The 26,106-nt window shown below is 52.9% G+C and overlaps 2 protein-coding genes and 1 long non-coding RNA gene across 8 annotated transcripts; 2 read left to right on the forward strand and 1 right to left on the reverse strand.

The window, feature by feature from the left end:
* Window positions 1-1,524: 1,524 nt before the first annotated feature.
* Window positions 1,525-13,565, forward strand: LOC101076037 (protein unc-13 homolog B-like). 5 transcript variants are annotated; one of them, XM_029837697.1, is made up of 33 exons: window positions 1,525-2,627; window positions 2,712-2,734; window positions 3,235-3,281; window positions 3,368-3,446; window positions 3,691-3,696; window positions 4,109-4,183; window positions 4,263-4,482; window positions 4,558-4,785; window positions 4,876-5,017; window positions 5,183-5,352; window positions 5,793-5,908; window positions 5,997-6,160; window positions 6,243-6,393; window positions 6,588-6,656; window positions 6,822-6,911; window positions 6,985-7,122; window positions 7,195-7,325; window positions 7,397-7,482; window positions 7,586-7,712; window positions 7,811-7,907; window positions 7,981-8,124; window positions 8,194-8,271; window positions 8,340-8,417; window positions 10,287-10,375; window positions 10,476-10,622; window positions 10,814-10,937; window positions 11,017-11,070; window positions 11,148-11,225; window positions 11,385-11,532; window positions 11,631-11,687; window positions 11,816-11,908; window positions 11,978-12,137; window positions 12,252-13,565. In XM_029837697.1, exons 1-33 carry the CDS (start codon window positions 1,529-1,531, stop codon window positions 12,535-12,537), a joined length of 4,794 nt encoding a protein of 1,597 aa, XP_029693557.1. In that variant the 5' UTR covers window positions 1,525-1,528; the 3' UTR covers window positions 12,538-13,565. The 5 variants fall into 5 exon arrangements, with proteins under 5 accessions (XP_029693557.1, XP_029693558.1, XP_029693559.1 ...); XM_029837698.1 differs by lacking the exon at window positions 3,691-3,696; XM_029837699.1 differs by lacking the exon at window positions 11,631-11,687 and having other exon boundaries at window positions 12,252-12,537.
* Window positions 13,566-14,697: 1,132 nt separating this feature from the next.
* Window positions 14,698-23,120, forward strand: atp8b5b (ATPase phospholipid transporting 8B5b). The gene is given in 31 exon segments (XM_029837702.1): window positions 14,698-14,780; window positions 16,356-16,439; window positions 16,519-16,577; window positions 16,659-16,772; window positions 16,850-16,948; window positions 17,036-17,097; window positions 17,191-17,263; window positions 17,424-17,494; window positions 17,608-17,690; window positions 17,765-17,923; window positions 17,996-18,025; window positions 18,028-18,083; window positions 18,189-18,352; window positions 18,354-18,380; window positions 18,447-18,655; window positions 18,727-18,770; window positions 18,847-19,012; window positions 19,098-19,286; window positions 19,468-19,583; window positions 19,654-19,818; window positions 20,030-20,141; window positions 20,213-20,318; window positions 20,398-20,548; window positions 20,619-20,799; window positions 20,890-21,113; window positions 21,184-21,243; window positions 21,245-21,268; window positions 21,354-21,599; window positions 21,678-21,816; window positions 21,948-22,078; window positions 22,636-23,120. Coding segments are annotated over 30 exon segments (3,579 nt in total). The 5' UTR covers window positions 14,698-14,780; window positions 16,356-16,384; the 3' UTR covers window positions 22,900-23,120.
* A 153-nt stretch (window positions 23,121-23,273) lies between these two features.
* Window positions 23,274-26,078, reverse strand: LOC115250193 (uncharacterized). Of its 2 annotated transcripts, none has more exons than XR_003888775.1 (4): window positions 24,776-26,078; window positions 24,599-24,695; window positions 24,363-24,529; window positions 23,274-23,895 (listed from the first exon to the last, which is right to left on the reverse strand). It is a non-coding gene; the product is annotated as an uncharacterized lncRNA (long non-coding RNA). The 2 variants fall into 2 exon arrangements; XR_003888776.1 differs by having other exon boundaries at window positions 23,274-23,922.
* Window positions 26,079-26,106: the final 28 nt, after the last annotated feature.

Raw genomic sequence — 26,106 nt, forward strand, 5'->3', positions numbered from 1 at the left:
ATTATTCAGCAGATGCTTTGAGCTCTCCAGCATCTCTGTTTAATAAGATCCCTCATGGAAAGAGGTGATTTAAGAATCCAACTGAGGATTTAACTCCAGATGATCTCCGGAGGCTGTTCTTGAGTTCATTTCCTCCAAGGTAAAGAAACATCTATTTACTTTGAAATTCTTGGCAAATATCAAATTTTGATCTGATTTACAGAGCTGATATAATCCAGAAAAAACCCGATCGTGTCACGAACCTCGACCGATCCATCAACTTGGACTTAAATTAGCAGCTTTAGAACTCAACCTGAAATCGAGTGATTATCTGATATTTATTTACTGGATAAACGAGGCAGATCATCTTATGGCTGCTTCACACCATCTGTGCTTTCAATGCTAACAAACTTCGCAGCTGGTGGAAAATTGAAAGAATGACGGTGGTCTAATTACAAAGCTGTCCGAAGAACCCTCATTAGGGAGATCTTTGCAGCTGCGCAGCGATCAGTCCGTAGGCGCCTCACACAGGCAGCTCCTACAGGAGCAGAAAAGAACGTTCACCAGCAGCAAGTGAGCAGGAATCAGGAGAAGTTGGAGAGGGAAAACCAGATCATAACACTGAGTTTGAGCTGCACAACTGTGTTTGTTCAATCAACGGTTTTTAAAATGTGTTTTCGCAACCGTTTAAGGAGGTATCGCAGAGGTGGGGGCTGCCCATGCGTGGAAACGGCTGACTGAGGGCACGGCTCAGGGATGTTCTCCACAGGAAGCGTCGGAGGACAGCAGGACCCTCGTCCGCCCTCATCCAGAGGAGGAGACTCGCAGAAGAGTCCGGCCGAGGAGGAAAGTTCGCAGGGACGGCTGCAAAAGTGCCTGTTGGGGGCAGAAGTCCCCCTTCAGGGTCCCTCATCAGAGGAGACCAAACCTAATCCGAATGAGGGCGGCGGCGGGGGTGGAGAGGAGGAGATGGCCGAAGACGAAGGCTCCAGTCATGCAGTTGAGCACATCCTGAAAGAGCTGAAAGGCATCAACAAGATCCAGGAGGAAATATCCGATCTGAGGCTCTACCTGTCATCCGTCAGAGGCTCCGTGGACGAAGTGTCCTGCTGCGTGGACGCCGTGCTCAGTGAAATAGGTGAACTGTATTCAGGAGCTTCAGCCGCACCTCTTCAGGCTCCTGTCCCTCACACGGCCAACATCAGACGAGGAAGCCTGGGACGGCAGAACGCCGTCACCTCGTTTCCCTCTCCCAGGTCACCTGCAGAGTGGCGCGTCCGTAGAGTCGATCAGCAGGTGGACAAAGAGGAATATGAGCCGGACCCTGGAGCTACACAAGCTGATTTGTGCTACATGGAGCTTCACCGTCGCCATGACTACCAAAGCACCAGCTCTTTGTCTTCCTTCCTGGGTCCAGAGGCAGCATTCGCCTCTGAAGACCACTGGGCCTCTGCTGGAATGAAGAACAGTGTGAGTCAGGAAGGAGGTTGGAGTGTGTGCCTCCCTCCAGACTGGTCCAGGTCTGTGGGACCAGGTGGCTGCAGAGGAGATGGAGAGCAGCACGCCTGGTCACTCCTCGCACAGCAGCTCGGAACATCTCTCATGGCTGTTTGGGCATCATTACAACTCATCTGGTGCCTCCGTTGTTGCGGACTGGAGGCGCCAAAGAGCACAAAGTAAGGGAAAAAGCCCGGCGTGCCCGTGTTCCGCCGTTTGTCCGTACTCCCGGAGTTCTGGTTACCACACTGTGGATCCGTGTTTGAATGATCTGGGCAGTGAACCTTCCAGGAGTCTGAGCAGCTCCACGGTGCAGCTAACAGATTGTGACGACGGTTACCTCGAGCCGCCGTGTGACGCTCCCTCGTCTGGGGACACGCTGGATCTGGGCTCCACCGACACTCTGGACCGGGACTGGACAGACTGCAGCATCTCACGGGACGAAGCTTTAGAGTCTCTGTCCCGGGAGTCCTCTGTGATGGATCTCCATAGCACCAAGAGCTCCAGTGCAAGTTTTGACGGGACAACTTTTAGCAAGGCCGTTTTCACGTTCAGGTCAGCTTTAAAGGGAGCCCTGAAGAAGCTGGAAGGCTCCAGCCCTGAAGATGGCGCCGAGGAACGGGGGTCCGAGGCTGATCGAGGCCTGGCACAGCAGACTCTGGAAGAGGACCTTGAAGCTTTGGTTCTAGCAGAGACGCCCGAGAACTTGTCCTGCTCCTTTCAAACGTTCCCTCTTCCAGTTCCCCCCAGCCCAACACAGAGTCACGTTGTAGAGCCTCCACATGGAAAAGGAGGCTGCTCCGCTCCAGCAGAACTGTCTGACAACCCCGCGCCGGAACACTGTGCTGAAAGAGAGGCCGGGACTCCCCCGGGTCCAGGACTCAGGCCAGACGAGGCACGCCTGAGTCCAATCAGGGAAAACCAGCTACCTGAGGAGGGGAGCCAAGCCCGGCCAACTGATGCCGGCCACAGAGAGCGCATCGCCAACTTTCAGCGCATCCTCCGAGAAAAGAGGCGAGCTCGTCACCGGCTGTCCAGGTCTGTGCTGGGCTCCCAGAGCTCCCACGGCTCCCACGGCTCCCACGGCTCCCACGGCTCCCAAGGCTCCCAAGGCTCTCAGGGCTCTCAGTCTCAGGACGAGTTCGTTCCAGGTACAGTCAGCGTGTTCATAGGATGGAATCATTGGAGAAGGTTCCTCTACTGAACGTTTCCTCATTTTCTTTTCTGCTTTTTAGAGATTTGGAGAGAACAGAATCAGGTCACTCCACATTTCCTCTGGATTTATGTTCCATCCTTCTCTTTTCTTTTGTGCGGCATCGCCTTTGTTGACAGGACATGCTTGAGTAAGACGTGACTGGAACGGCTCCGTGTTTGGGAAGACACAGAATATCTTTTGAAAACGTGTGTGTGTCATTCTGTGTGAATCTAAATGAATGATCTTTATTCTGGATCTCAGATCCACGTCCTGTGGGAAGTTTGTCAAACGTCCACGTTGTCAAACGTTGAAAAGTTGCTTCACCCTTTTCAGTGTCAGACTCGTCCGTGTCTGCTCCATTAACGCGCGCACACACACACACACACACACACACAGCTCCATTAACACACACACTCACACACACACTATCTATCTCTTTTGTCTCCTTTTTATTCGCGTGCTCGGTAACGCCAGAGAGGTCAAACTCAACCAAACGCTTCTTCTCACCTCATTTCTTTTGTTGCCCACTCACACATCAGCCTCTCACATCTGAACCCCTGCAGGTTCACGATGAAGAACCCGGCTCCCGACAGGCCTGGACCAAACCGGGGTACGTGATGATGATGATGATGATGATGAAGATGGCGAGTGGCTAAGGAGCTTTCCTTGGTTTAACTGTTTTTTGCTGGTGTCCAGTGGTGAATCCAGCCTGTATGGAATCGACAGCATGCCTGACCTGCGTAAAAAGAAGCCCATCGCTCTGGTCAGCGACGTGGTTAGTAACCCAGCATTGTTCTGCCATTCGAACGTGCAAACGCGTGGTGTGTGTCGTGCGTGCGCCTGTATCTTCTCTCTTTATGAGAGCAGCACAAGGCGTCAGCGGTGCTCCTGTAGCACTGAGCTGAATTTGGGTTTGTTATGGACCACCTTGAACCATCTGCTAATCTCTCTCTCCCCCTCCTCTCTGAAACCTCAAACTGTCCCCATGTCTCTTGAACGCACTCAATCTCCTTGATCAGGCGATGGTAAGTCAATAGAACCAGCTGCCTCTTTTCCTTTAGTGCAACAGTATCAAGTGGGACCGAACCAGCACAAGTTCATGGTGATAACATCTTAATCGTAACAAATGAAAGCACCTGCATGCGTCTCGATCAGGGGTCTTCCTACTTGATATTATCCTCAAAGTATGATTGACAGAACCTTCCCTCACCTTCACCCGTTGAGTCCTGAACAGATGATAATAAAAGACTAACACAACTGCTAACATTTAATAGCACTAATGTAGAAATAAGCTCGTCTTCTTGCTTAAAACTAATATCACTTTGAGCTAACAATTAACCCAACTCACCACCCTTGTTACTGACCTCCCTCGTCTGAAGCTCGGCTCTCGGCTGCTACATGTTTAACAAAGCTAACTGGTACAAACGTTATCTTCAGTCCCTTGTCCAAGCCAGAAAGGCGGGCATCGCCTCTGCCATGGCTGCGCGGTCCTCCATCAAGGACGAGGAGCTGGTATGTTTAACAAACAACCGCTAGCTTCTGGTAGAGAGCTGCAGCTTCTACAGCTAAACGCAGCTGCGTCTTTCTGCAGAAGAATCACGTCTATAAGAAGACGCTGCAGGCTCTCATCTATCCCATATCCTGCACCACGCCGCACAACTTCGAGGTGTGGACTGCCACCACGCCCACGTATTGCTACGAGTGCGAGGGGCTGCTGTGGGGAATAGCTCGTCAAGGGATGCGTTGCTCGGAATGTGGGGTCAAGTGCCACGAGAAGTGCCAGGAGCTGCTGAATGCCGACTGCCTTCAACGTGAGTAAAGCGCTGAGCACTTTCAGCAGTTTCAGGATCTGCGGATCCCTTCGCATCCACGTTCCCAATGTTCAGGTGCTGCTGAGAAGAGCTCCAAGCACGGCGCCGAGGACCGCACCCAGAACATCATCATGGCCATGAAGGACAGGATGAAGATCAGGGAAAGGAACAAACCTGAGATCTTCGAGCTCATCAGGGAGGTCTTTATCATCAGTAAAGCCATCCACGCGCAGCAGATGAAGACCATCAAGCAGAGTGTGCTGGACGGCACCTCAAAGTGGTCCGCCAAGATCACCATCACCGGTAGTGAGACGGCTTTCACGATCACTCCGCACTCGTTGAAACTCGTTTGTGATAATCGTGGTCCTGGTGTCTTTCCTTCTCTGTCATTAGTCGTTTGTGCTCAAGGACTTCAGGCCAAGGACAAGACCGGGTCCAGCGATCCGTATGTCACCGTCCAGGTGGGCAAGACCAAGAAGAGGACCAAGACCATTTACGGCAACCTCAATCCCGTGTGGGAGGAGAAGTTCCATTAGTAAGTCGCCGACATCATGTGTGAGAACGCTGCAGGAGCGACGATAGCAACGGCTAATGGGAGCTAGCTGATGCTAATGGGACCTAGAGAGGAGTGGAGCCGGCGAGCTGAAGCAGACGGTGGCTGACAGATGTTTTCAGTTTCCTCTTGTCTTTCTGACCTCAGCGAGTGCCACAACTTCTCCGACCGGATCAAAGTGCGCGTTTGGGACGAGGACGACGACATCAAGTCAAAAGTGAAGCAGCGTCTGAAGAGGGAATCTGACGATTTCCTGGGCCAAAGTATCATCGAAGTCCGAACGCTGAGCGGAGAAATGGACGTCTGGTACAACCTGGGTCAGTGTGTTGATGCGTGAGGGGGGACTCGGCTTTAAGGGCTGCGGTGAAGAGGTTAAAGGTCAGGGTGGAAGATCTGCCCAGTGAGAATCTTCAGTCACGTGTGAGGCCTCGTCCTTCTCCGTCTTCTCGTGCTCCACCTCACTTTCTCCTCCCCATGTGTGATTATCAAGCATCAGCAGTCGGAAATCGACGTCGCCTCGCCGTGTGCAAATTACCCATAATGACATGCTGTGTCAGGGCTAATGGCAGGGCTGAGGCGCCGGGCGCTCCACCTCCAGAGGAGCTGCCGTCGGCTACCTCGCCATCAGCCGGAGGAGCTCCATTAGCGGCCGCGGAGCTGCCACGCTAATAGTCTGTAATTAGTGATGTGGTAACGGACCTGGTGTCACGGAGCTGGGATCAGTTCGGACTCAGTGTGTGCTTGTGTTTAATTACAGAGAAGAGGACAGACAAGTCCGCCGTGTCGGGTGCCATTCGCCTCCAAATCAACGTGGAGATCAAGGGAGAGGAGAAGGTGGCGGCGTACCACGTGCAGTACACCTGTCTGCATGAGGTATCCGCAGCTGCTCTCCCAGCTTCTTGGGCTCTTAAGATCCCGCACAAATGTGTGAAACCACTCTGGGAATCTTCGTCCTGTGCAGAACCTGTTCCACCACTCCACCGACGTCCACGGTCAGGGCGCGGTCAAAATCCCTGAAGTCCGCGGAGACGACTCGTGGAAGATCTACTTTGACGACGTGCCGCAGGAAATCGTGGATGAGTTTGCGATGCGCTACGGCATCGAGTCCATCTACCAGGCCATGACGTGAGTGAGACCTCCTCCACGGTGTGTGGAGCTCCAGCGGAGCTCTGAGACCTTCAGCTGACGCTGTGCTTCTCCTCCTCAGACACTTTGCCTGCCTGTCGTCCAAGTACATGTGTCCCGGCGTTCCCGCGGTGATGAGCACCCTGCTGGCCAACATCAACGCCTTCTACGCCCACACCACCGCCTCCACCAACGTGTCTGCTTCCGACCGCTTTGCTGCCTCCAACTTTGGGGTTTGTACTGTCAGAACATTCCAGCTCCGTCCTCCAGCAGGTGCTTCGCTGCAGCACCTTCAGCTGTTGATTAGTGATCTGATCTGATCGATTAGTGATCTGGTCGCTGAATGAATTAGAACAGTGATGATTTCCAGAAGGTTTGTTGCAACATCTCAAAGGTTCTCAACGTTATTGTCTTCAACGCCACACAGAAAGAACGCTTCGTCAAGCTCTTGGACCAGCTTCATAACTCCCTACGCATTGACCTCTCCACCTACAGGGTAAGACCTCCCAGCCTTCTCTCCTGATGGCTGCGCTTCCTTTCGCTCCTTCTTTTCACGAGCAGTGTGAGGAGGTTCAGATGTTCAGACTGGCATGCTCTTGAAACCAAGGGCAACGCGGCAGATCAGCATCTCATGGAGGCCTTTCTGTTCTCCTCCCTGCAGAACCACTTCCCCGCCGGCAGCAAAGACCGGCTGCAGGACCTCAAGTCCACCGTGGACCTTCTAACCAGCATCACCTTCTTCAGGATGAAGGTGGCTCACCGTTGTGCCGTCTGCTTTCATCTACAGTCCAGGCTCGGTGTGACGGCTCTTGTTCCGTGTTCAGGTCCAGGAGCTCCAGTCTCCACCCAGGGCCAGCCAGGTGGTGCGGGACTGCGTCAAAGCCTGCCTCAACTCCACGTACGACTACATCTTCAACAACTGCCAGGAGCTCTACAGTCGGCAGTACCAGCCTGTGGAGCCAGTGAGTCGGGTTCTCGCGATCGTCCGTGCGTGTTAGAAACCTTCGTGCGCATCAAACTGTCTTCTGATCCAGAACAAAGAGGAGCTGCCGCTGGAGGAGCAGGGTCCCAGCATCAAGAACCTGGATTTCTGGCCCAAGCTCATCATGCTGATTGTGTCCATCATAGAAGAAGACAGGAACTCCTACACACCTGTGCTGAATCAGTGAGCAACACCTTCTGTGAAGCTTCAGAGCCTGGAGGAATGAAGCCCATAGCTTAAATCTTATTTTTCAGATTCCCTCAGGAGCTGAACGTGGGGAAGGTGTCCGCTGAGGTCATGTGGACCTTGTTTGCTCAGGACATGAAGTATGCGATGGAGGGTAGGTCAGCAGGTCTGCTGGTGAAACATCCCGCAGGTTGCTCATGTTGCCCTGTTAGAGTCTGGACAACCTTCTGACCTCCATCCGTCCCCTCGGTGTTCAGAGCACGAGAAGCACCGGCTGTGCAAGAGCACCGACTACATGAACCTGCACTTCAAGGTCAAGTGGCTCAACAACGAGTACGTGAAGGAGCTGCCCAACTTTCAAGGCGTCACTCCCGACTACCCATCGTAAGAAGCTCACTCAGAGACTGATGTTTCTCTGGTTGTCATGGAGACTCACATTGTGGTGAGAGCTGTAAGACATTTAAAGGCTGTTTCCGTCTCAGCTGGTTCCTCCAGTTTGTGCTGCAGTGGTTGGATGAAAACGAAGACGTTTCCATGGAGTTCATGCACGGAGCCCTGGAGAGGGACAAAAAAGACGGCGTAAGGAGGGCGACTGCGACGGGCGCCAGTCTCGTTCTCGGTCATGCCTGAAGGTTCCTCTCTGCTCTCTCAGTTCCAGCAAACATCTGAGCACGCTCTGTTCTCCTGCTCCGTGGTGGACATCTTCACCCAGCTCAACCAGAGCTTTGAGATCATCAGGAAGCTGGAGTGTCCCGACCCAAACGTCCTGGCTCAGTACAGTCGCCGCTTCTCGAAGGTAGCCGCCGCCAACGCTGCTGCAGACGTTCTCTGATGGCTTAAAATAGCTGGTTCTCCTTCTCTGCAGACCATCGACAAAGTTCTGCTGCAGTACAGCTCCATCCTCACCAAGAGTTTTCCTTCTTACATTGACAAGGAGAAGATCGTAAGTTTGAACCTGCTGAGGTTTGGTGAAAAGGCGTCCGGTGTGAAGCTCTGTGCTTGTGTCTGCAGCCGTGTGTCCTCATGAACAACGTGCAGCAGTTGAGAATCCAGCTGGAGAAGATGTTTGAGTCCATGGGAGCCAAACAGGTGAGTGTGAGGAGCCTGAGGCTCCAGTGCCCCCCCCCCCCCACGGCTGATGTTTGAGGCTTGTTTGTGTTGCAGACGGCCACAGAGGAGGCGCTGGTACGTCCCTAGCTTAGCTGTGTGTGTTTAGCTGAAAGATGACTTCAGATCTTCATCAAAGCTCATGGGTGTGAAGAAGATCACTCGTTTGAGTCTTTGTAGCTCAGTCGAGGCTGTTTGATGACTTATTACAGGATATTCGATGGTCGTAGATGTGCTTTAGTACACTTTCTGTAGCATTTAGCTAGTTTAAGTGTCGTGATTTATCGGCTGTTTTTACGCTTAAAGCGAGACGAAGAGGAGGAGGAAGAGGAGAGGGCAGGAGAGGAGGAGGTGGGTGTGTGGATGGTCGTTCTGAGAGTGTGCGTCGTTGATGCTGTCTCCTGCTGGACAGCAGGCTAGCTTCCCTCAGGCGTAGATTAGACGCGAGCTCAGAATCTGCCCGTCGTCTCCAGGTGTTCCTGGTCTCACCTGAGTGACCAGCTGCTGATTGTTGCCTCGCTCATTTACAAATGTTCTTCAACAACCTCTCATCCAAACTGAGCTGCGCTGTCGGGAACGGCCGCAGAGCTGCTCGTGGGTCCGTTTCACCTGAAATCCTAAAGATAAACAACCTTTAATTCTCATTTGTTCACCGTCGTGTTGTTGCAAGACACCTTTGTAAGCTAAGCTAATTATCTCTAGCTAGTGCATCTTCTCACCTTTGTTCTTTAGCTCCGCCTTTGGCTTTTCCACAGTTGAAGCTGATCTTTCCGTGCACTCGTAAGGTCACACCTTTGTCTCACTGCTAGCGCTAGCGCATTGCTAGCCTGGCCGGCCAGTTTCTGCACATGCAAACATGTTGGGACACATGACTGCATGTGCACGTGCACGCTGAGCCTGCTGACGCCGCGGCTCCGGTTTCTTGGACACTTGAACATTTTTTCATTTCCTCTCATAGTTTGAGGAGAGTGAGGAGGAAGAGGAGGATGAAGGGGAGAAAATAGAGTTTGAGGTTTGTTGGATTGAACTTGTGACTGTGGTTTCTCCCGCTGTCGTCACCAACAGTGACCCCACGCTCTCACAGTGGTGTGTAGATCTCTTCCTCTCTCTCCTCTCCTCTCCTCTCCTCTCCTCTCCTCTCCTCTCCTGTCCTCTCCTCTCCTCTCTCTCTCCTCTCCACCTCTCCTCTCCTCTCCTCTCCTCTCCACCTCTCCTCTCCTCTCTTCCTCTCCTCTCCTCTTGAGAGGAGATTTCTCCTCTTTGATTTCTCCCCTTTGATTTGTCTTTTCTCTCTTTCCTTTGCATTAGTCCGACAGGCAGCAGGTGCGTCTCACACGTTCATTTCACGTAACAGTTTTGTCAGAGTTCGGAGCTAAAACTTGGGGCCTGAATCCCGAAGCGACGACAGAAGTCTCGTTTCTTTTCCTCCTGTATCCCAACGTTAATCCTCGTGCAAACGTTAACCGTCTTACGTCTCTGCTGTCGTAGATTCAAAACACATGCGAGCATCAGAAGGTGAGTCCAGTCGTCCCCCCCTCCCCTGGAGCCTCCTCCTCTCAAACCTGATGGAGTTTAATATCCCCACAGGGTCACATCCCCCCAGGGTCACATCCCCACAGGGTCACATCCCCCCAGGGTCACATCCCCCCAGCCCCCCCTCTCCTGACGCCCGTCTCCCATCAGTCTTTGTGATTAAACTCCAGCAGCAAAAAAATGTCCATCACAAACATTGAGTTTACCTCCCGCCCCCCAAGAAGAACTCCCAGAATCCCGCAGCGCCGCTGCTCACACGTTTCCTCCGTATTCTTCAACTTTGTGAGATGTTTTGGATTTGTGTTCTTCTCTGTTCAGATGGACTCAGAGGCCAGTGACCTGCTGAACGACCTGCAGGTGAAGCTGAACAACGTGCTGGACGAGCTCAGCAGCACGTTTGGGAACAGGTAAACACACACGCACACACACACGCACACGCACACACACACACACACCACACACACACACACACACACACACACCACTAAACCGCTTCCTTCCCTTCAGCTTTCAGACTCGTATCTTCGAGTGCACGCGTCAGATGGCGTCCCTGCTGTACCAGATCAAAGGCCCGCTCAACGCCAACACCAAGAACCAGGTGGAAGCCGACTCCGACAACATGCTGCGGCCGCTGATGGACTTCCTGGACGGGAAGTGAGTGTCCAGCAGTTAAAAACGAGTCCTCCCCGCAGCCACCAGCAGAGGGCGCGCTGACCTTCTGTTGGGGTTATGGTCTTCTCGCCTTCGACGCTACTTCCTGTTTCAGCAGGAAATTGTGAAAGCATGAGTGAGCTGTGTCGATTGTGCGAGCTGGGTCAGTGCGACGTTGCTGTGTGTGTTTGCAGATTGACTCTGTTCGCCGCCGTGTGTGAGAAAACGGTTCTGAAACGGGTGCTGAAGGAGCTGTGGAGGATTGTGATGAGCAGCCTGGAGAAGACCATCGTCCTGCCACAGGGCAACGACACCTTCGTAAGCGCCTCGCCCAGCCCCCCCACTCCCCCCGCTGACCTCATTTCTCCCTGACGTGCAGATTATTGTTTTAATCCAGGGAGCGCAGATTCTGTCGGCTGCTAAGGAACTGGGTCAGCTGTCCAAGCTGAAGGTATCTGAACTGTTGCTGCGGGTTTCTGTGGGTCTGGGTCACGGTGCATGACTCTCTCTCTGCTGGGGGTTTGGCAGGACCACATGGGGGGGGAGGCGAGGAGCCTGTCGCCCCGGCAGTGCGCCGTCATGGACGTGGCTCTGGACACCATCAAGGTCGGTTGCATCTGCACATCTGGTTTGATGTTTGCAGTAGCTGAGGTGGATTTAAAGATCTCAGCTTCGGTCCCACACGCTCGCCTTTGCTGCTCCACCTTCTTGACCTTTGACCTCTCCGAAGCAGACAGCGGCTGACTCGGCATCTTTCTGTGGCAGCAATATTTCCACGCAGGTGGAAACGGCCTGAAGAAGGCGTTCCTGGAGAAGAGCTGCGAGCTGTCGTCGCTGCGCCACGCTCTGTCGCTCTACACGCAGACCACCGACACGCTCATCAAGACCTTCGTCACCACGCAGCACGCGCAGGGTGGGTGTGCCCGGCGGGAAACGGCGCCCGGCGGCTCACCGTTCCGTGTTGTGTTGAGGTTGTTGTGTCATCACTGTCTCTGTCTCCTGTGCTGCCAGTACACAACGGGAAAGGTATTCGTCTGACTCCCAGCGAGAAAATACCGCCCAGCCGGGGTACGACAGCTGTCTTTTCAACGTTTTTGATGGGCGGGGCTAACTCCCAGTCACACGCCGACGCCCCGCCCCCCCTCCAGGTGTGTTTTTGTGGCTGCTGCATGACCTCAGACGTGTCTCTCCGCCAGGTTCAGGTGTGGACAAGCCGATCGGCGAGGTCTCGGTCCAGATAGAGCTGCACACTCAGCCTGGCAGCGGCGAGCGCAAGGTCACCGTCAAAGGTCAGTCCTGCGGCCCGGGTGCACCCACGCCTCCGTCCAGCCGCCTCACCCTCCTCTCGTCTCTCGCAGTCATCGGCGCCAACGATTTGAAGTGGCAGACGTCCGGCATGTTCCGGCCCTTCGTGGAGGTCAGCGTGATCGGGCCCCACCTCAGCGACAGGAAGCGACGCTTCCAGACCAAATCCAAGAACAACAGCTGGTCGCCCAAGTTCAACGAGACCTTCCACTTGTACGTGCTTGTTGTGAGCCAGCGTCCTGATTGATTGAGTGATTGGTTGATTGGTTGATTGGTCGGTCCTAGCGAGGCTCGCTCTCCTCACGTGTTTATGTCCTTTGACGGCAGCGTTCTGGGGAACCAGGAGGGCTTCGACTGCTACGAGCTGCAGCTCTGCGTCAAAGACTACTGCTTCGGCCGCGCTGACAGGGTGGTGGGCGTGGCCGTGGTGCAGCTGAGGGACGTGACCGGGAAGGGCGGCTGCGCCTGCTGGTGTCCGCTGGGCCAGCGCGTCCACATGGACGACACGGGCCTCACCGCCATGCGGATCCTCTCCCAGCGCTCCAGTGACGATGTGGCCAAGGAGTTCGTTAGGCTGAAGTCAGAGACGCGTTCGGCCGAGGAGGGCAGATGAGGAAGCGATGCAGCGAGGGGCGTGGCCTGCGCAGCACCGAGGCCACGCCCCCACCGCCTGGCGTCCTGCAGTAGGAACCCGCCCGACCGCGTCGATGCCTTACGCTCTGCCGACTGTGAACGTGTCTTCGGTTGTGATGCTTCGAGTAAATGTGGCGCCGTTCGTCTGCCGTCAGCTCCGTTTTGGACGTTTCGGCGGCGCTTCAGGTTGGTGGCGGTCCGGTTGGAGCGCCGCCAGCTCAGTGTGCCTTGTTGGGTTTCCATCACTGACGGGGGGGCTGGGGGGGGCTGCTCGCTCTGCTGGGAACTCTGGACTGGTGTCCTCGCCCCACTGGGATTTCTGGACATTCCTGGGAAAATGTGTCAATTCCAAACAAAACTGACGGAGCTGTTTTTAGATTTTAGATTCTTGTTTCTAAATTGCCAAGTATTTTGATAAATCAACGATTGGAATGAAGTCGGTGATCTAAATATACGTGACGAGTGGCTCATATTTCTCTTTAGAGATGTTTAGCAGAGGATAAAAACATCAAGTTGCTCCAGGTTCCTGTTTGATCTGATCTGAGGGGAATCAAAGCAGCTGCTTGTGATCAGTTATTCAATGTCGTTTCGTCTGAATATTTGCGTTTACATCCACCTTCTGTCGTGGCCTTAATTTAGCAGCTCCAGCTGATCCTCGGTTTCCCTCCACTCTGACCATTACTGAGGACAAATGTCTGTTCTTTTTAAACCTGTGGTATTTTCTTCCTTCCTCTCCCGTCGTCAGCCGAGATGTTTGATGAGAGGAACTCACATCTTGGTGATGTTAGGACCCTTTTTTTTACTCTGTACTCTCTGATCCTTGTGCCAAGTTTTTGGATTTGTCTCCACGTGACCCTTGCACTTCCACTGAATGATGGCAATACTTCACTCCTCACCAGTAAATGCATTTGTGTGTTTTCTTTGTACCATCACGACTCTGAAATGTTGATTTCACCGTGTTAACATTCTGTTTTAATGAGTTTTGTATAAAGACTTGAGAAGACTCCACAATATGGCCTGTTTTTCTTACTTTTGTCACGTTAAAAGTTGTAACGTTCCCCGCTGGCTCCCTCTGCTGGCCAAGCTGGACCTTTCAGGTGAAAAGAGCAGATCTGAACCACTGAGAACCTCCAGAAGAACAGAACACCAGAGGAAAGTGAAGGTAAATTTGTTGGGCTCGGTCAGAATTAAGCATAAATCACATGAAAGCACTGCTTTGTGTCTGGTCCAGCCTGGTTCCTGGAACCAAACGGCCTCCAGAATGAACAGAACATCTCAGGATGGGTTCTGGAGCGTCTGCCTGATGTCAGATCAAAACCAGGATATCTAAAGTCTACCGGTGCTAATTCTGTGCGCTAATGCTCCATCTGACCAGGAAGTGACTGTTCTCAGTGGTCGTGATCACGCTGGTGTTTGTGTTGCTCTCGATTAGTCGTTAGATGATTGACGCTGATTTGCAGAATCTTTCATGTTGCTTTTGAAGTGAGTGACGTCCATTTTATCTCTTGGCAACGACTTTAACACATCACACACATGTCCAAAACCAAAAAAGCCTGTTATAAAAGGGCTGCTTCATAACTTTAATCCATTTTAGGACACTGGTGTGGGTTCATCCTCACAAATACCACTTTAAAGACCAAACATTTGTTAGTGTAAGAGCTCATTTACCTCACAAATGTTTGTTTTTTACTGAAACTTTGTCAGAATGTGGAATAAAATTGAATAACATAGTTTTTATTGGTCTCATTTCACTTTCATTTATGTTTTCAGATTTATTTATTTTTCAGGTCACCGTTTACTTCCTGTCCCGTGCTGCAGGGAGACGTATTGCCGCTCTCTTTCTGGGAGCACTTCCGCCAAGGTGTTCCCTTTTTAACCGCTCTAAATGCAGCTAAAGCAGATGACGTCACACAGCAGGAATCCTGGCCTCTGATTGGCCGGTCTTTCACCTATGCAGGTCCAAGATCACTGCACTGTTTGCTCAAGTGGATCCCAGCTCTTCCTGCATGAACCTGAACCCTCCCTCTCTCCACAGGAAACCCTTCTCGTCAGGCCAGAGACCCCCTCCAGTGGAACCCCATCTCTGGGAGGCATCGAGGAGCCCAGACCAAGACCAGAGACCCCCTCCAGTGGAACCCCAATCTCTGGGAGCATCGAGGAGCCCAGACCAAGACCAGAGACCAGATTCCTGCCTTTGATCTTCAGTCCGTCATGGCTTCTGTGGTGCGTAACCGCTTTTCATTTGGCTTCACAAAACTGGGCAGAAAGCGGATCAAGAGCAAGCTCATATTTTAGAAAACCAGGGAATTTAATCCAAACTCAAATTTAACTCAAATTAAACTCAATTTTAAGCCCCTGAAGGGAAGCGAAGCAGTGAAGTATCGGATCACCATAACGAGGGTCGCTGCTGTTGCTCTGATGCAGACACACTCCTGATTTATAAAGAAATCTGATCATTTTGGCTCCTTTCCTGTCCTGGACTTCCTGAAGCATCATTTTCCTGACTGGATCCTGTTTATTCTCTCGTTCATGGTCATGTCACTATAATAACCGTCATGGTTACTGATTATTGGGCAGAGTGAGATGTCTCTGTCGTTCGAAAGGTTGAGGAAGGAGCGGTTTATGGTTTTATGGCGCACGGCCCTGATAACACATCCAACACAAAAGCGCACGTTTTTCATTAACTTTCAGAAGGACACAGAGAGACAAACTAACCGGAACCATCCCGAAGACGATTTTTAATCTCACAACAGGAACAAAACGCACACAGAAGTGGAAGAAGGAGGAGAAAGCGTTCAGATGTGGACGAGCTTCCTCCTTCTTCTTCCTTTGTAACGAATCCAATGTTCCAGAAGTTGGTAAGATGAGCCATCGTGCTGCGGCCGCGGCGGCAGATGTGTCGCTACAACGCAGATGTGACGCTACACGCAGATGTGTCGCTACGCGCAGATGTGTCGCTACACACAGATGTGTCGCTCCATAAAGATGTGTCGCTACACACAGATGTGTCGCTCCATAAAGATGTGTCGCTACACACAGATGTGTCGCTACACGCAGATGTGTCGCTCCATAAAGATGTGTCGCTACACACAGATGTGTCGCTACACGCAGATGTGCCGCTACACGCAGATGTGTCGCTACACGCAGATGTGTCGCTACACGCAGATGTGCCGCTACACGCAGATGTGTCGCTCCATAAAGATGTGACGCTACACGCAGATGTGCCGCTACACGCAGATGTGCCGCTACAAACACGCAGATGTGTCGCTACACGCAGATGTGTCGCTACACGCAGATGTGCCGCTACACGCAGATGTGTCGCTACACGATGTGTCGCTACGCGCAGATGTGTCGCTACACGCAGATGTGTCGCTACGCGCAGATGTGCCGCTACACGCAGATGTGTCGCTACACGATGTGTCGCTACACGCAGATGTGCCGCTACACGCAGATGTGTCGCTACACGATGTGTCGCTACACGCAGATGTGTCGCTACACGATGTGTCGCTACGCGCAGATGTGTCGCTACACGCAGATGTGTCGCTACACGCAGATGTGTCGCTACACGATGTGGTCGCTACACGCAGAGTGCCGCTACACGCAGATGTGCCGCTACACGCAGATGTGCCGCTACACGATGTGTCGCTACACGCAGATGTGCCGCTACACGCAGATGTGCCGCTACGCGCAGATGTGTCGCTACGCACAGATGTGTCGCTACGCACAGATGTGTCGCTACACACAGATGTGTCGCTCCATACAGATGTGGTGGGTGCTGTAAACAGCTGCTGTCTTTAGGTGTGAAGGATGGAGCGCCGGAGCTAACCATGGGCTCGCTACTGTCATACTGTGGTGGGCTGTGTGGCAAACAGAAACATGCAGGTGATTACACACACACACACACACACACACACACACACACACACGCTTGAATAATACACCAAATACTCTTGGCCGGCAGAGACGGAGAGACGTCTGCGCGCTAACGACAGACCTTACAACCTGACTTTTGGCTACGCAGTAAGTAGAAACGTGAAACGAGCCACAAACCGCCCTTTGACTCAGAAATGCGGCCATCATCACCGTCCACCTTGGTTTCAGAACAACGCCATCAAGACCTCCAAATACAACCTCCTCTCCTTCCTCCCTCTCAACCTCTTCGAGCAGTTCCGCAGACTTGCCAATGCCTACTTCCTCTTCCTCCTGATCCTTCAGGTAGGTTCCTCACGCTGGTCACGTCTGGCCTCGTTGGGCCCTTCAGGCACGGTTTGACCCAGTTCTCATCCTGACAGTTGATCCCACAAGTGTCCTCTCTGCCCTGGTTCACCACGGCCGTCCCTCTGGTCTTCGTGTTGTCCATAACGGCAGTGAAAGACGCCACTGATGACATAGTGAGCTCAAACCAAACTTGTTTCAGGAGTGAATCACAACTCTGGGAGACCGTAAATGTGATGCTGGTGTCTTTGTCGTCTGTGTAGAGACGACACAATAGTGACAACCAGGTGAATAACCGCATGGTGGACGTCCTCATCGATGGAGAGTGAGTCATTCCTGCCCCCTCGGCCAAAAGGTGAGCCGGGTCGCCAGGCGAGCTGCTTCTCACGTTCGTCTCCGTTCTTTATGTTCCTGCCAGGCTGAGAAGTGAGAAATGGATGAATGTCCAGGTTGGAGATATAATCAAGCTGCAGAACAACCAGTTTGTGACGGTAAGCATGAAGGTGGTGGAGGATGATGAGCACGTCGTGGGCGTCGCAGAAGTGCACGTTTTATCAGAGTAGCGGCGGCTTATCGGTGATAGCAGCGAGGCAAAGTTCCTGCAGTTATCTGCGTCCTTATCGCCCGTCCTGTCCTCCGGTCGGTTTTCAGGCGGATCTCCTGCTGCTGTCCAGCAGTGAACCTCTCAATCTGGTCTACGTGGAGACGGCTGAACTGGACGGGTGAGTCGTCCTGATGCACGTCCACGCCCTCCAAATATGGAGACACATTCAGCTCAGGAGGACACTGAAGTCATCCTGAGGACCGGAAGATCAGTTTATCTGTTCCGTTCCAGAGAAACCAACCTGAAGGTGAAACAGGCCTCGACGGTCACCGGAGAGATGGGAGACGCCATCGATGTCCTGGCGAAGTTCAACGGTGAGAGGTCACAGCTGGCTGCGCCCCGTTTTACCTCAGGTTGTGCTGATGTCGGTGGCGACCTTCTCTGGCAGGTGAGGTCCAGTGTGAGCCCCCCAACAACTACCTGGACAAGTTCCGAGGGAACCTGATCGTGAACGGACAAACATACGGCCTGGACAACGACAAGATCCTGCTGAGAGGATGTACGCTGAGGAACACCGAGTGGTGCTTCGGCCTGGTCGTCTTCGGAGGTAAAGGTTGCTTATTGTGGCAGAGCGATGACGGACGGACGGACGGACGTGACGTCAGATGAATCCCTGCAGGTCCCGACACCAAACTGATGCAGAACAGCGGAAGACGGTTTTCAAGCGGACGAGCGTGGACCACCTGATGAACGTCATCGTGTTGTGTGTAAGACGAACGGGCTCAAACACAAAGTCCACGCTTGTAAAACAGCTCGTCACGTTCTGGAAAAGGCGAAATCATGAGAAGAGAAACATTTTGGCCTCTCCTCAGATCTTCGGGTTGCTCGCCTCTCTGTGCGCCATTATGACCATCGGCAATTACATCTGGGAGGAGAGGGAGGGCAACATCTTCACGCCCTTCCTCCCTCGAGAGCCAGGGACGAACCTCTCGCTCTCCGTCTTCCTCTCCTTCTGGTCCTACGTCATCGTCCTCACACGCTGTGCCCATTTCCCTCTACGTCAGGTACGTTCTCACAGCGAGCGGACCTGTTCTCCTGGAGCTCATCTCACAGCTTCTCTCCTCCACCAGTGTGGAGTTCATCCGTCTGGGCAACAGCTTCTTCATCAACTGGGACAGGAAGATGTATTACCCCAAGAACAACACTCCGGCCCAGGCCAGGACCACCACGCTCAACGAGGAGCTGGGCCAGATCAAATACGTCTTCAGCGACAAGACGGGAACCCTGACGCAGAACATCATGACCTTCAACAAGTGCTCCATCAGTGGGAGGGCTTACGGTGAGCAGCTCGGTCCGTCATGGGGAAAAATAAAGAACGGCAGTTTTGGACCCAAACTTCTGTGTTTCCAGGGGAGCTGCTGAACTTTGCAGGACAACGGGTGGAAATAACCGAGGTGAGACATGAGGTCTGATGGACGCTGGCAGATTTCAGGCCTCTTTTGCTTCTTCTTCACTGCTTTTGTTTTACAGAAAACAGAAAAGGTGGACTTCAGCTGGAACAAACTGGCGGATCCAAAGTTCGCCTTCTATGACCACAACCTGGTGGAGGCGGCGAAGGACGGAAACGCCGAGGTTCAGGACTTTTTTCGCCTTCTGGCTCTCTGTCACACCGTCATGCCTGAAGAAAAGAAGGAAGGTTAGCAAGCGAACGCTCCCCATCCTCCTCCTCCTTCTTCTCTTTTCCATATTAAGGGGACCATCTTAACTCTTGGTCTTCACAGGGGAGCTCAACTATCAGGCTCAGTCACCAGACGAGGGCGCTCTGGTCACCGCGGCGCGAAACTTCGGGTTTGTGTTTCGTTCTCGTACGCCGGAGACCATCATGGTTGTGGAGATGGGACGAAAAGTCGTCTACGAGCTTCTGGCCATTCTCGACTTCAATAACGTACGCAAGAGAATGTCGGTCATAGGTGAGAACGCCGCTCGCGCCACTGGTTAGCACGATCTGTTTGTGTAAACGGCACCATTTTCAGCTCCGCTCGCACAACATAGTCGATCCCAGATGCCAGTAGATCCCATCCCACTGAATAGCAGCATTGCAACCATCCCACTGAATAGCAACCATGGTCCAAACCTCCTCTGTGACCCCAGTTCGCAGCCCTGAAGGCAGACTGACCCTGTACTGTAAAGGAGCCGACACCATCGTTTTTGAAAGGCTCCACCCATCCTGTAACAAGCTGAAGGAGGTGACGACATCACACCTCAACGTGAGTGACGCCTTCATCCGTTCATCAAACGCGGTTCTGGAAATCCTTCTGACCCGTTGCACCTCCACAGGAGTACGCTGGCGACGGCCTTCGCACGCTCGCTCTGGCCTACAAGGATCTGGACGAGGACTATATCGAAGGCTGGAAACGGCGCCACTACGAGGCCACCATAGCCATGGACGGACGAGAAGAGAAACTTGATGAACTTTATGAGGAGATCGAGAAAGACCTGCAGGTTCGTAGACCTGATCGATGCGACGGTCGATGTTTCAGCCACCTGTGCACGTGATGGAGACCATAAACGAAATAACAGGGTTTCTGGGTGGGCCAAACGTGGACCCCTGAGGAGCGCCACAGCTCAGCAGTGACTTCATTAAACATCCACCTGAAAGTTTAATATACTTTAACAAATGCTGATATTTGTAGTTTGACCGTCCTGTTTGCAGCTGCTGGGTGTAACAGCTGTGGAGGACAAGCTGCAGGACGGTGTCCCACAGACCATCGAACAACTGGCCAAAGCAGATATGAAGATCTGGGTGTTGACCGGAGACAAACAAGGTCAGCCTCCTTTATCACAGATGCACCGCCGCCAAATACGATCCGATTCATTTGGGAATGTTTTGAAATAGAGACGGCAGAAAATATCGGCTACTCCTGCAACATGCTGAGAGAAGAGATGAACGACATCTTCATTGTGTCCGCCAACACGGCTGAAGGAGTCAAAGAGGAGCTGCAGTGAGTCAGAGCCGAGAACCCAAGCTCACGAAGGAGGATTTCAGTCTCAGACCTTCACACATCCACATTCTGTTTCCAGAAACGCAAGAAGGAAAATGTGCCCAGACTCGGCGGACGAGCCGTCCCTGGTCAGCTCTCGCTCTGGCCTCTTCTGGCTTCAGAGGACTCAGACGCTGCAGGACGAGAAGGTGGACGGAGAATATGGCCTCATCATCAACGGACACAGTCTGGTGAGCGTCTCAGTGTTGGAGCTGGGCTCCAGAAGCTTCTGAGAATCCCAACATCTCACGTTGGCTGCAGGCGTTTGCGCTGGACAACTTTCCTCTGGAGCTGCTGCGGATGGCGTCCATGTGTCAGACCGTCATCTGCTGCAGGGTCACGCCGCTGCAGAAGGCCAAGGTGGTCGAGTTGGTCAAGAAGTACAAGCAGGCCGTCACGCTCGCCATCGGGGACGGCGCCAACGACGTCAGCATGATCAAAGGTCAGCGGGGCGCTCTGGCCTCATCGGCCGGACGGTGGCTCTAACTCACCGTGTGTGTGTGTGTGTGTGTGTGTTGTGTCGCTCCTGCAGCCGCTCACATCGGCATCGGCATCAGCGGTCAGGAGGGCATGCAGGCCGTCCTCTCCAGCGACTTCTCCTTCGCACAGTTCCGCTACCTGCAGCGCCTCCTGCTGGTGCACGGCCGCTGGTCCTACCTGCGCATGTGCAAGTTCCTGCGATATTTCTTCTTCAAGAACTTCACCTACACGCTGACCCATTTCTGGTACGCCTTTTTCTGCGGCTTCTCTGCGCAGGTGAGACACGGCGTTGAGGTGTCAGCAGTGTTAGCTCGCGCTCTTGTTAACGCCGTTGTCGCCCGTGCAGAACGTGTACGACGAGTGGTTCATCACCGTCTACAACCTGGTCTACACGGCGCTTCCTGTTTTTCAGTCTGAGCATCTTCGATCAGGTAAAGAGCGCCGACAGAAGCAGACTCCAGCCCCGGAGGCTGGGTGGTGGAGGACACACCTGAGTCGGTTTGGTTGTCTCCGTAGGACGTGAACGACCGCTGGAGTTTCCAGCATCCGCAGCTCTACACTCCAGGCCAGCTGAACATGTACTTCAGCAAGAAGGCCTTCCTGCGCTGCCTGATGCACGGCTCCTACAGCTCCTTCATCCTCTTCTTCGTCCCCTGGGCCTCCATGCAGGACATGGTCCGGGACGACGGCAAGGACATCGCCGACTATCAGTCCTTCGCTATTCTGGTGCAGACATGTCTGATGGTGGTGGTCACCGTACAGGTGAGTGAGCACGGAACCATGGCTGCTGTGTCGGACGTGCACGTCCGACGCCTGAGTTGATGCACCTCCATCTTCCAGCTGTTTCTGGACACCCATTACTGGACGGCGGTCAACCACTTCTTCACCTGGGGCAGTCTGGCGGCGTACTTCGCGCTCACGTTCACCATGTGCAGCAACGGAATGTTCCTCATCTTCACCTCCTACTTCCCCTTCCTGGGTCGGTACCGGTGCTGCCGACACATTCAGAGCCCAGTTAAGAGGCGTCAGAACCTCGACTTCACTGGTTGTTTTGGAACATCTGCCTTTAAGAGTCGACGAGCACAGACTGACCGTGCACGTGTCTTCCAGGTACGGGGAGGAATTCCCTCAACCAACCCAACGTCTGGCTGACCATCTTCCTCACCACCCTCCTTTGTGCCCTCCCAGTCGTGGCGTTCCGCTTCGTTTCCCTTCTGCTCCGACCGACCATCAACGACAAGGTGCCAACGCTTCGATTCACCACGTCTGATTTTAGGACAGATGCAATTTGACTTTTACGCCCTTTGGGCTCCTCGCCGACGGCTTTGAGCTTCCATAGCTGGGCCAGGTCAGAGCGCCCTCCCAGCTGTTCCACGTGGGGATAAATGTGGAGATTCTGGGATGTTCTAATCTCTGCAGGAAACAGGAGCAGCTTGTCTTGCTCTCAGCACATGAGCCTTTCTCTGTAGGCACATGGACAAGCTGCAGGACGCTCCCAAGCCTTCCAGATGGAAGGGCAGGTGAACACTCGGTGTCCCTGGGCAGGTGAGCGCTCGGTGTCCCTGGGCAGGCGAGCGCTCGGTGTCCCTGGGCAGGCGAACGCTCGGTGTCCCTGGGCAGGTGAGCGCTCGGTGTCCCTGGGCAGGTGAACGCTCGGTGTCCCTGCCCTTCCATCTGGAAGAGCTGGATCGCTGCTTAATGTAATCTGACCGAAAGGTTCTTGTTAGACACAAACCATGCTGATATTTACATTATATCTATTCAGAATTACATAAATGTTGCACGATGTCTCCAACAGGTGAGGTATAAGATGCACAACGAGCCGCCTCCAGCTCCGGCACCTCGCCGTCCTCCCACCAGGCGAATCAGCACCCGCCGCTCCAGCTACGCCTTCTCACACTCGCAGGGTTACGGTGACTTGGTGACGTCCAAGAAGTTCCTGCTGAGGCCGCTGAGGCCTCGGCAGGCCCTCTTCATCCATCCAGACTCGGCTGTGGCTCAGAGCCAGCCTCAGCACTATCGGACCATCACGGAGGAGCCCGAAGGCTCCCAGGTCTCGTAGGCTGGGGGGCCGGGCCACGACGGCGGCTGTGATGATGGAGGCGGGTTTCTCCGCACACGTGTTGAAGGGCATCAACAGGCCAGACGGCAGGTTTTAGTTTACATGAATATTCTGTTCTATGGTGCTGCTGCGCTTCTTTCTGTTTCTGCTCTTAGTCACTCACAGCACCGTTGAAGCATTTTCACTACTAAAAAAAAGGAGATTAAATTGCTTTTACAATGTGACGGCTTTATTATTTCGGGCTTAAAAACTGCAGTAAGACCTTCAAAATTGTGTTCCTATTCATTTTAATTCATCGTTCTAAATTTCCATTCCACAAATATCAAGTTGTAAATTAATTTTTTGTAATTGATTATCTTAGAAGCCAACATTCAGCTCTATTTATGTTCCCTTAAACTCAGGTTGAAACGTTGTTTCCGATTGTTTCCGCCCGTCCTGCTGTGCGTCAGTAACGTATTTGACCACCAGGGGTCGGTGTTGCCTCTGCAACGCTTTTATCAAAGCTTCTGTTTTTACAAATGATGAAATTTCTTTTTTTTATATCATCAGAATGAAATAATCAACATATGTAGCCCTAAGAAGCCAATTATAAAGGTGACATCTGCTTTGTCTTGACCAACAAACACTGTGACAACATTAAACTTTTACTGCTGCCAAGTTCTTCTCATCTTAATCTCGAGGCACCAGCACTGACGGCTTTTAGGGTCCAGTTTATCACCTCTCATCATCGAGCAGAAGGCCGATAAAGCATCTGCAGACCTGCCAACCCACATCTGCGCACATCTGCGGCGTCCTCCTGCAGGAATCTTCCCAAATCTTTGTCCTTTTCTGCCCTTCTTCAGTTCGGAGATTTCTTTTTCTTAAAGCTTCACTGGACTCAAAATATCAACTTTAAAACTCTTTTTAACTTTTACTCCTAAAATGGAATGGCGATTCTTCCCGTGCTGCTGTTTCTCCATTGATTTCTGCTTCTTTTCTCTTTCCTCTGGAGTTCTTCTGGAGATGGAAGAGAAGATGGAGATGCTGAGAAAAGAGAAGGGGATGAAATCATCCTCATATCATGTCAGCTTCAGATCACACTGATGCGTGACGTCATCACCGTGCATCACCAACCATCTTCAGAATGGAGGTTAAATTAGGAAGGTCAGGCTGCTCTGCTTGGGCAGCGGGGAAGATCAGAGGGTCCCAGAACATGCTGGGATTTATAAATAACCGCCTGCTTAAACCCACGAGCACGAGCACGGGCACGAGCACGGGCACGAGCTGCCTCCTGGAGACGGCCTCAGATATTCACAATGAACTCTTCCCTCATTTTTTACTGTTTTTCACATCAAAGTTCTCACAGAAAAAAACAACCAAGCTGCTATTTTCAGGCGTTCTGGATAAATGAAGGTTGGATGTTTCTGTAGTTAAATGTTGAATTTGAACCACTGACAGGAAAAAAAACCTCCCAAAACGCAGACCTGGTGAAGAGCAGATAAAGCAGCGACGGCGAGGCGGCAGACGCCGGGGCGAGAGGCGCGTCTGTAAGAGGAGACGGGAGAATTTCACGCCCGGCGGGCCGAGCGCTCACGTGACCGCCTGCTGCTCTGCTGCCGGACACACGAGAGCTTCGGACTTTGATCGGGTCCTGTTTGTTTGGAGATAACAGAGGTTTTAATCAGCACCTAAAAATATCAAACAGCACGGCGGTGGTGACCTTTGACCCCTGGATCTGCTGCGTTGATGCTCTTCATCCTGCCGGGTCACGACCGGGATCCAGTGCTGAGCAGCGGAGATCAAAGGCTCCACGGTTCCTGTGAGAACATCCTCACTTAAGTCCTGATGAATAACGGACTGGAAGTGCTTTTGCCCCTGGGGGAACTTGTTAATTTACCCCTGAAGCCTCAAGTGGTCCCGTTCTGTGACCTCAGGGCTTCAGAGGACGGTGATCTGGGAAGATCTGGCGCTCCTGGATCAATATGTGTCAGCAGTAAACAACCTGTGACCCGATCGGCTGCTGCTGACCTGCTTCCAGCCCGACGCAGAGGTGAACGACCTGCAGAGGTTGTGTGTTCGAAGCCCGAAGGAGCGTCGATCACATGTCAGTGTGTAAATGAGGAACCCAGCAGGCCGCCGAGGAGAACGGGTCAGAGCTGCCGAGTGCTTCGCATTCTGTGTGTGTGTGTGTGTGTGTGTGTGTGTGTGAGAGAGAGAGAGGATGATGAAGATGAAGCAGAGCCACCAGGACACCGCTGACACTTGGCTGGGCCCGGCCACAGAACCGAGCTCCGGTCCAGCTGGACCCAGAACCAGGTCACAGTTTGAGGTTTTTGCCGAGTTTGCAAATTGATTCTGCTTCAGATCCTGAAATGTTCTGTTGTCCTTCATCGTTAATGATTCACAAAAATTACTTCCACTTGATGCTTTTGAGTTTCATCATTAAAAAAAGAACGGATCAAAGTTTGGACAAACATGTCACCGGGCCCTGGACGCGCACGTCCGAGTTCTCCTGATAAAAACGCAGCAAAGGTTCATTCGACAGTTTATTGGCAGCAAATATTCAACAAGAACGTCGTCGTCACAAAGTTGCATAATTAGACAGCGATTCTAAAGTCTACACCTTTGACAGGAGAAGCATTTTAATCAGTGTTGGGATTCAAAGCTGGGGGGGGGGGGGGGGGGGGGGGGGGGGGGGGGGGGGGGGCACGCGACCCGGGACCAAACGGGACCATTATTGCTCAATAATCGCTGCAACCAAAGTGAACGTCGTGCATTTGTGTGGTGGAGCAGACGAGCGGAACACGAGGGCAATAAAGGGGAAGAACGGGGAAGAGTGCTGAGAAATTCCACCTTAACTGAGGAACTTCCGGGTCAGTCGATGACCCATAAACGTGTTTCTGGCGCCGACGACACGCCCAACGATCGTCTGCGTCAATGAGCAACTTTGTTCGAGCAATAAAACGTCAGATAACATCGAAATAGGTTGAACAAGAAATTCCACAGTCCCATTTTCCATCTGCGGAGTTCCAAATTCAAACGGGAGGATCCGAGTCTTCGGAACCTTGGCAGGACCGTTTGGGCCCGACCGGGCGTCAGAACCGTCGCGCCTCCTTTTCCTCTCCATCGGGGTGAGTCCACCTTCTTCAGCGACGCTGTTACCCCCCCTGCCCCGCCCCACACCAACATGTTACCCCCCCCCCCCCCACCCTACCTGTTACCCCCCGC

The sequence above is a fragment of the Takifugu rubripes genome, chromosome 6 (assembly GCF_901000725.2).
Source record: "Takifugu rubripes chromosome 6, fTakRub1.2, whole genome shotgun sequence".
Lineage (NCBI taxonomy): Eukaryota > Metazoa > Chordata > Actinopteri > Tetraodontiformes > Tetraodontidae > Takifugu > Takifugu rubripes.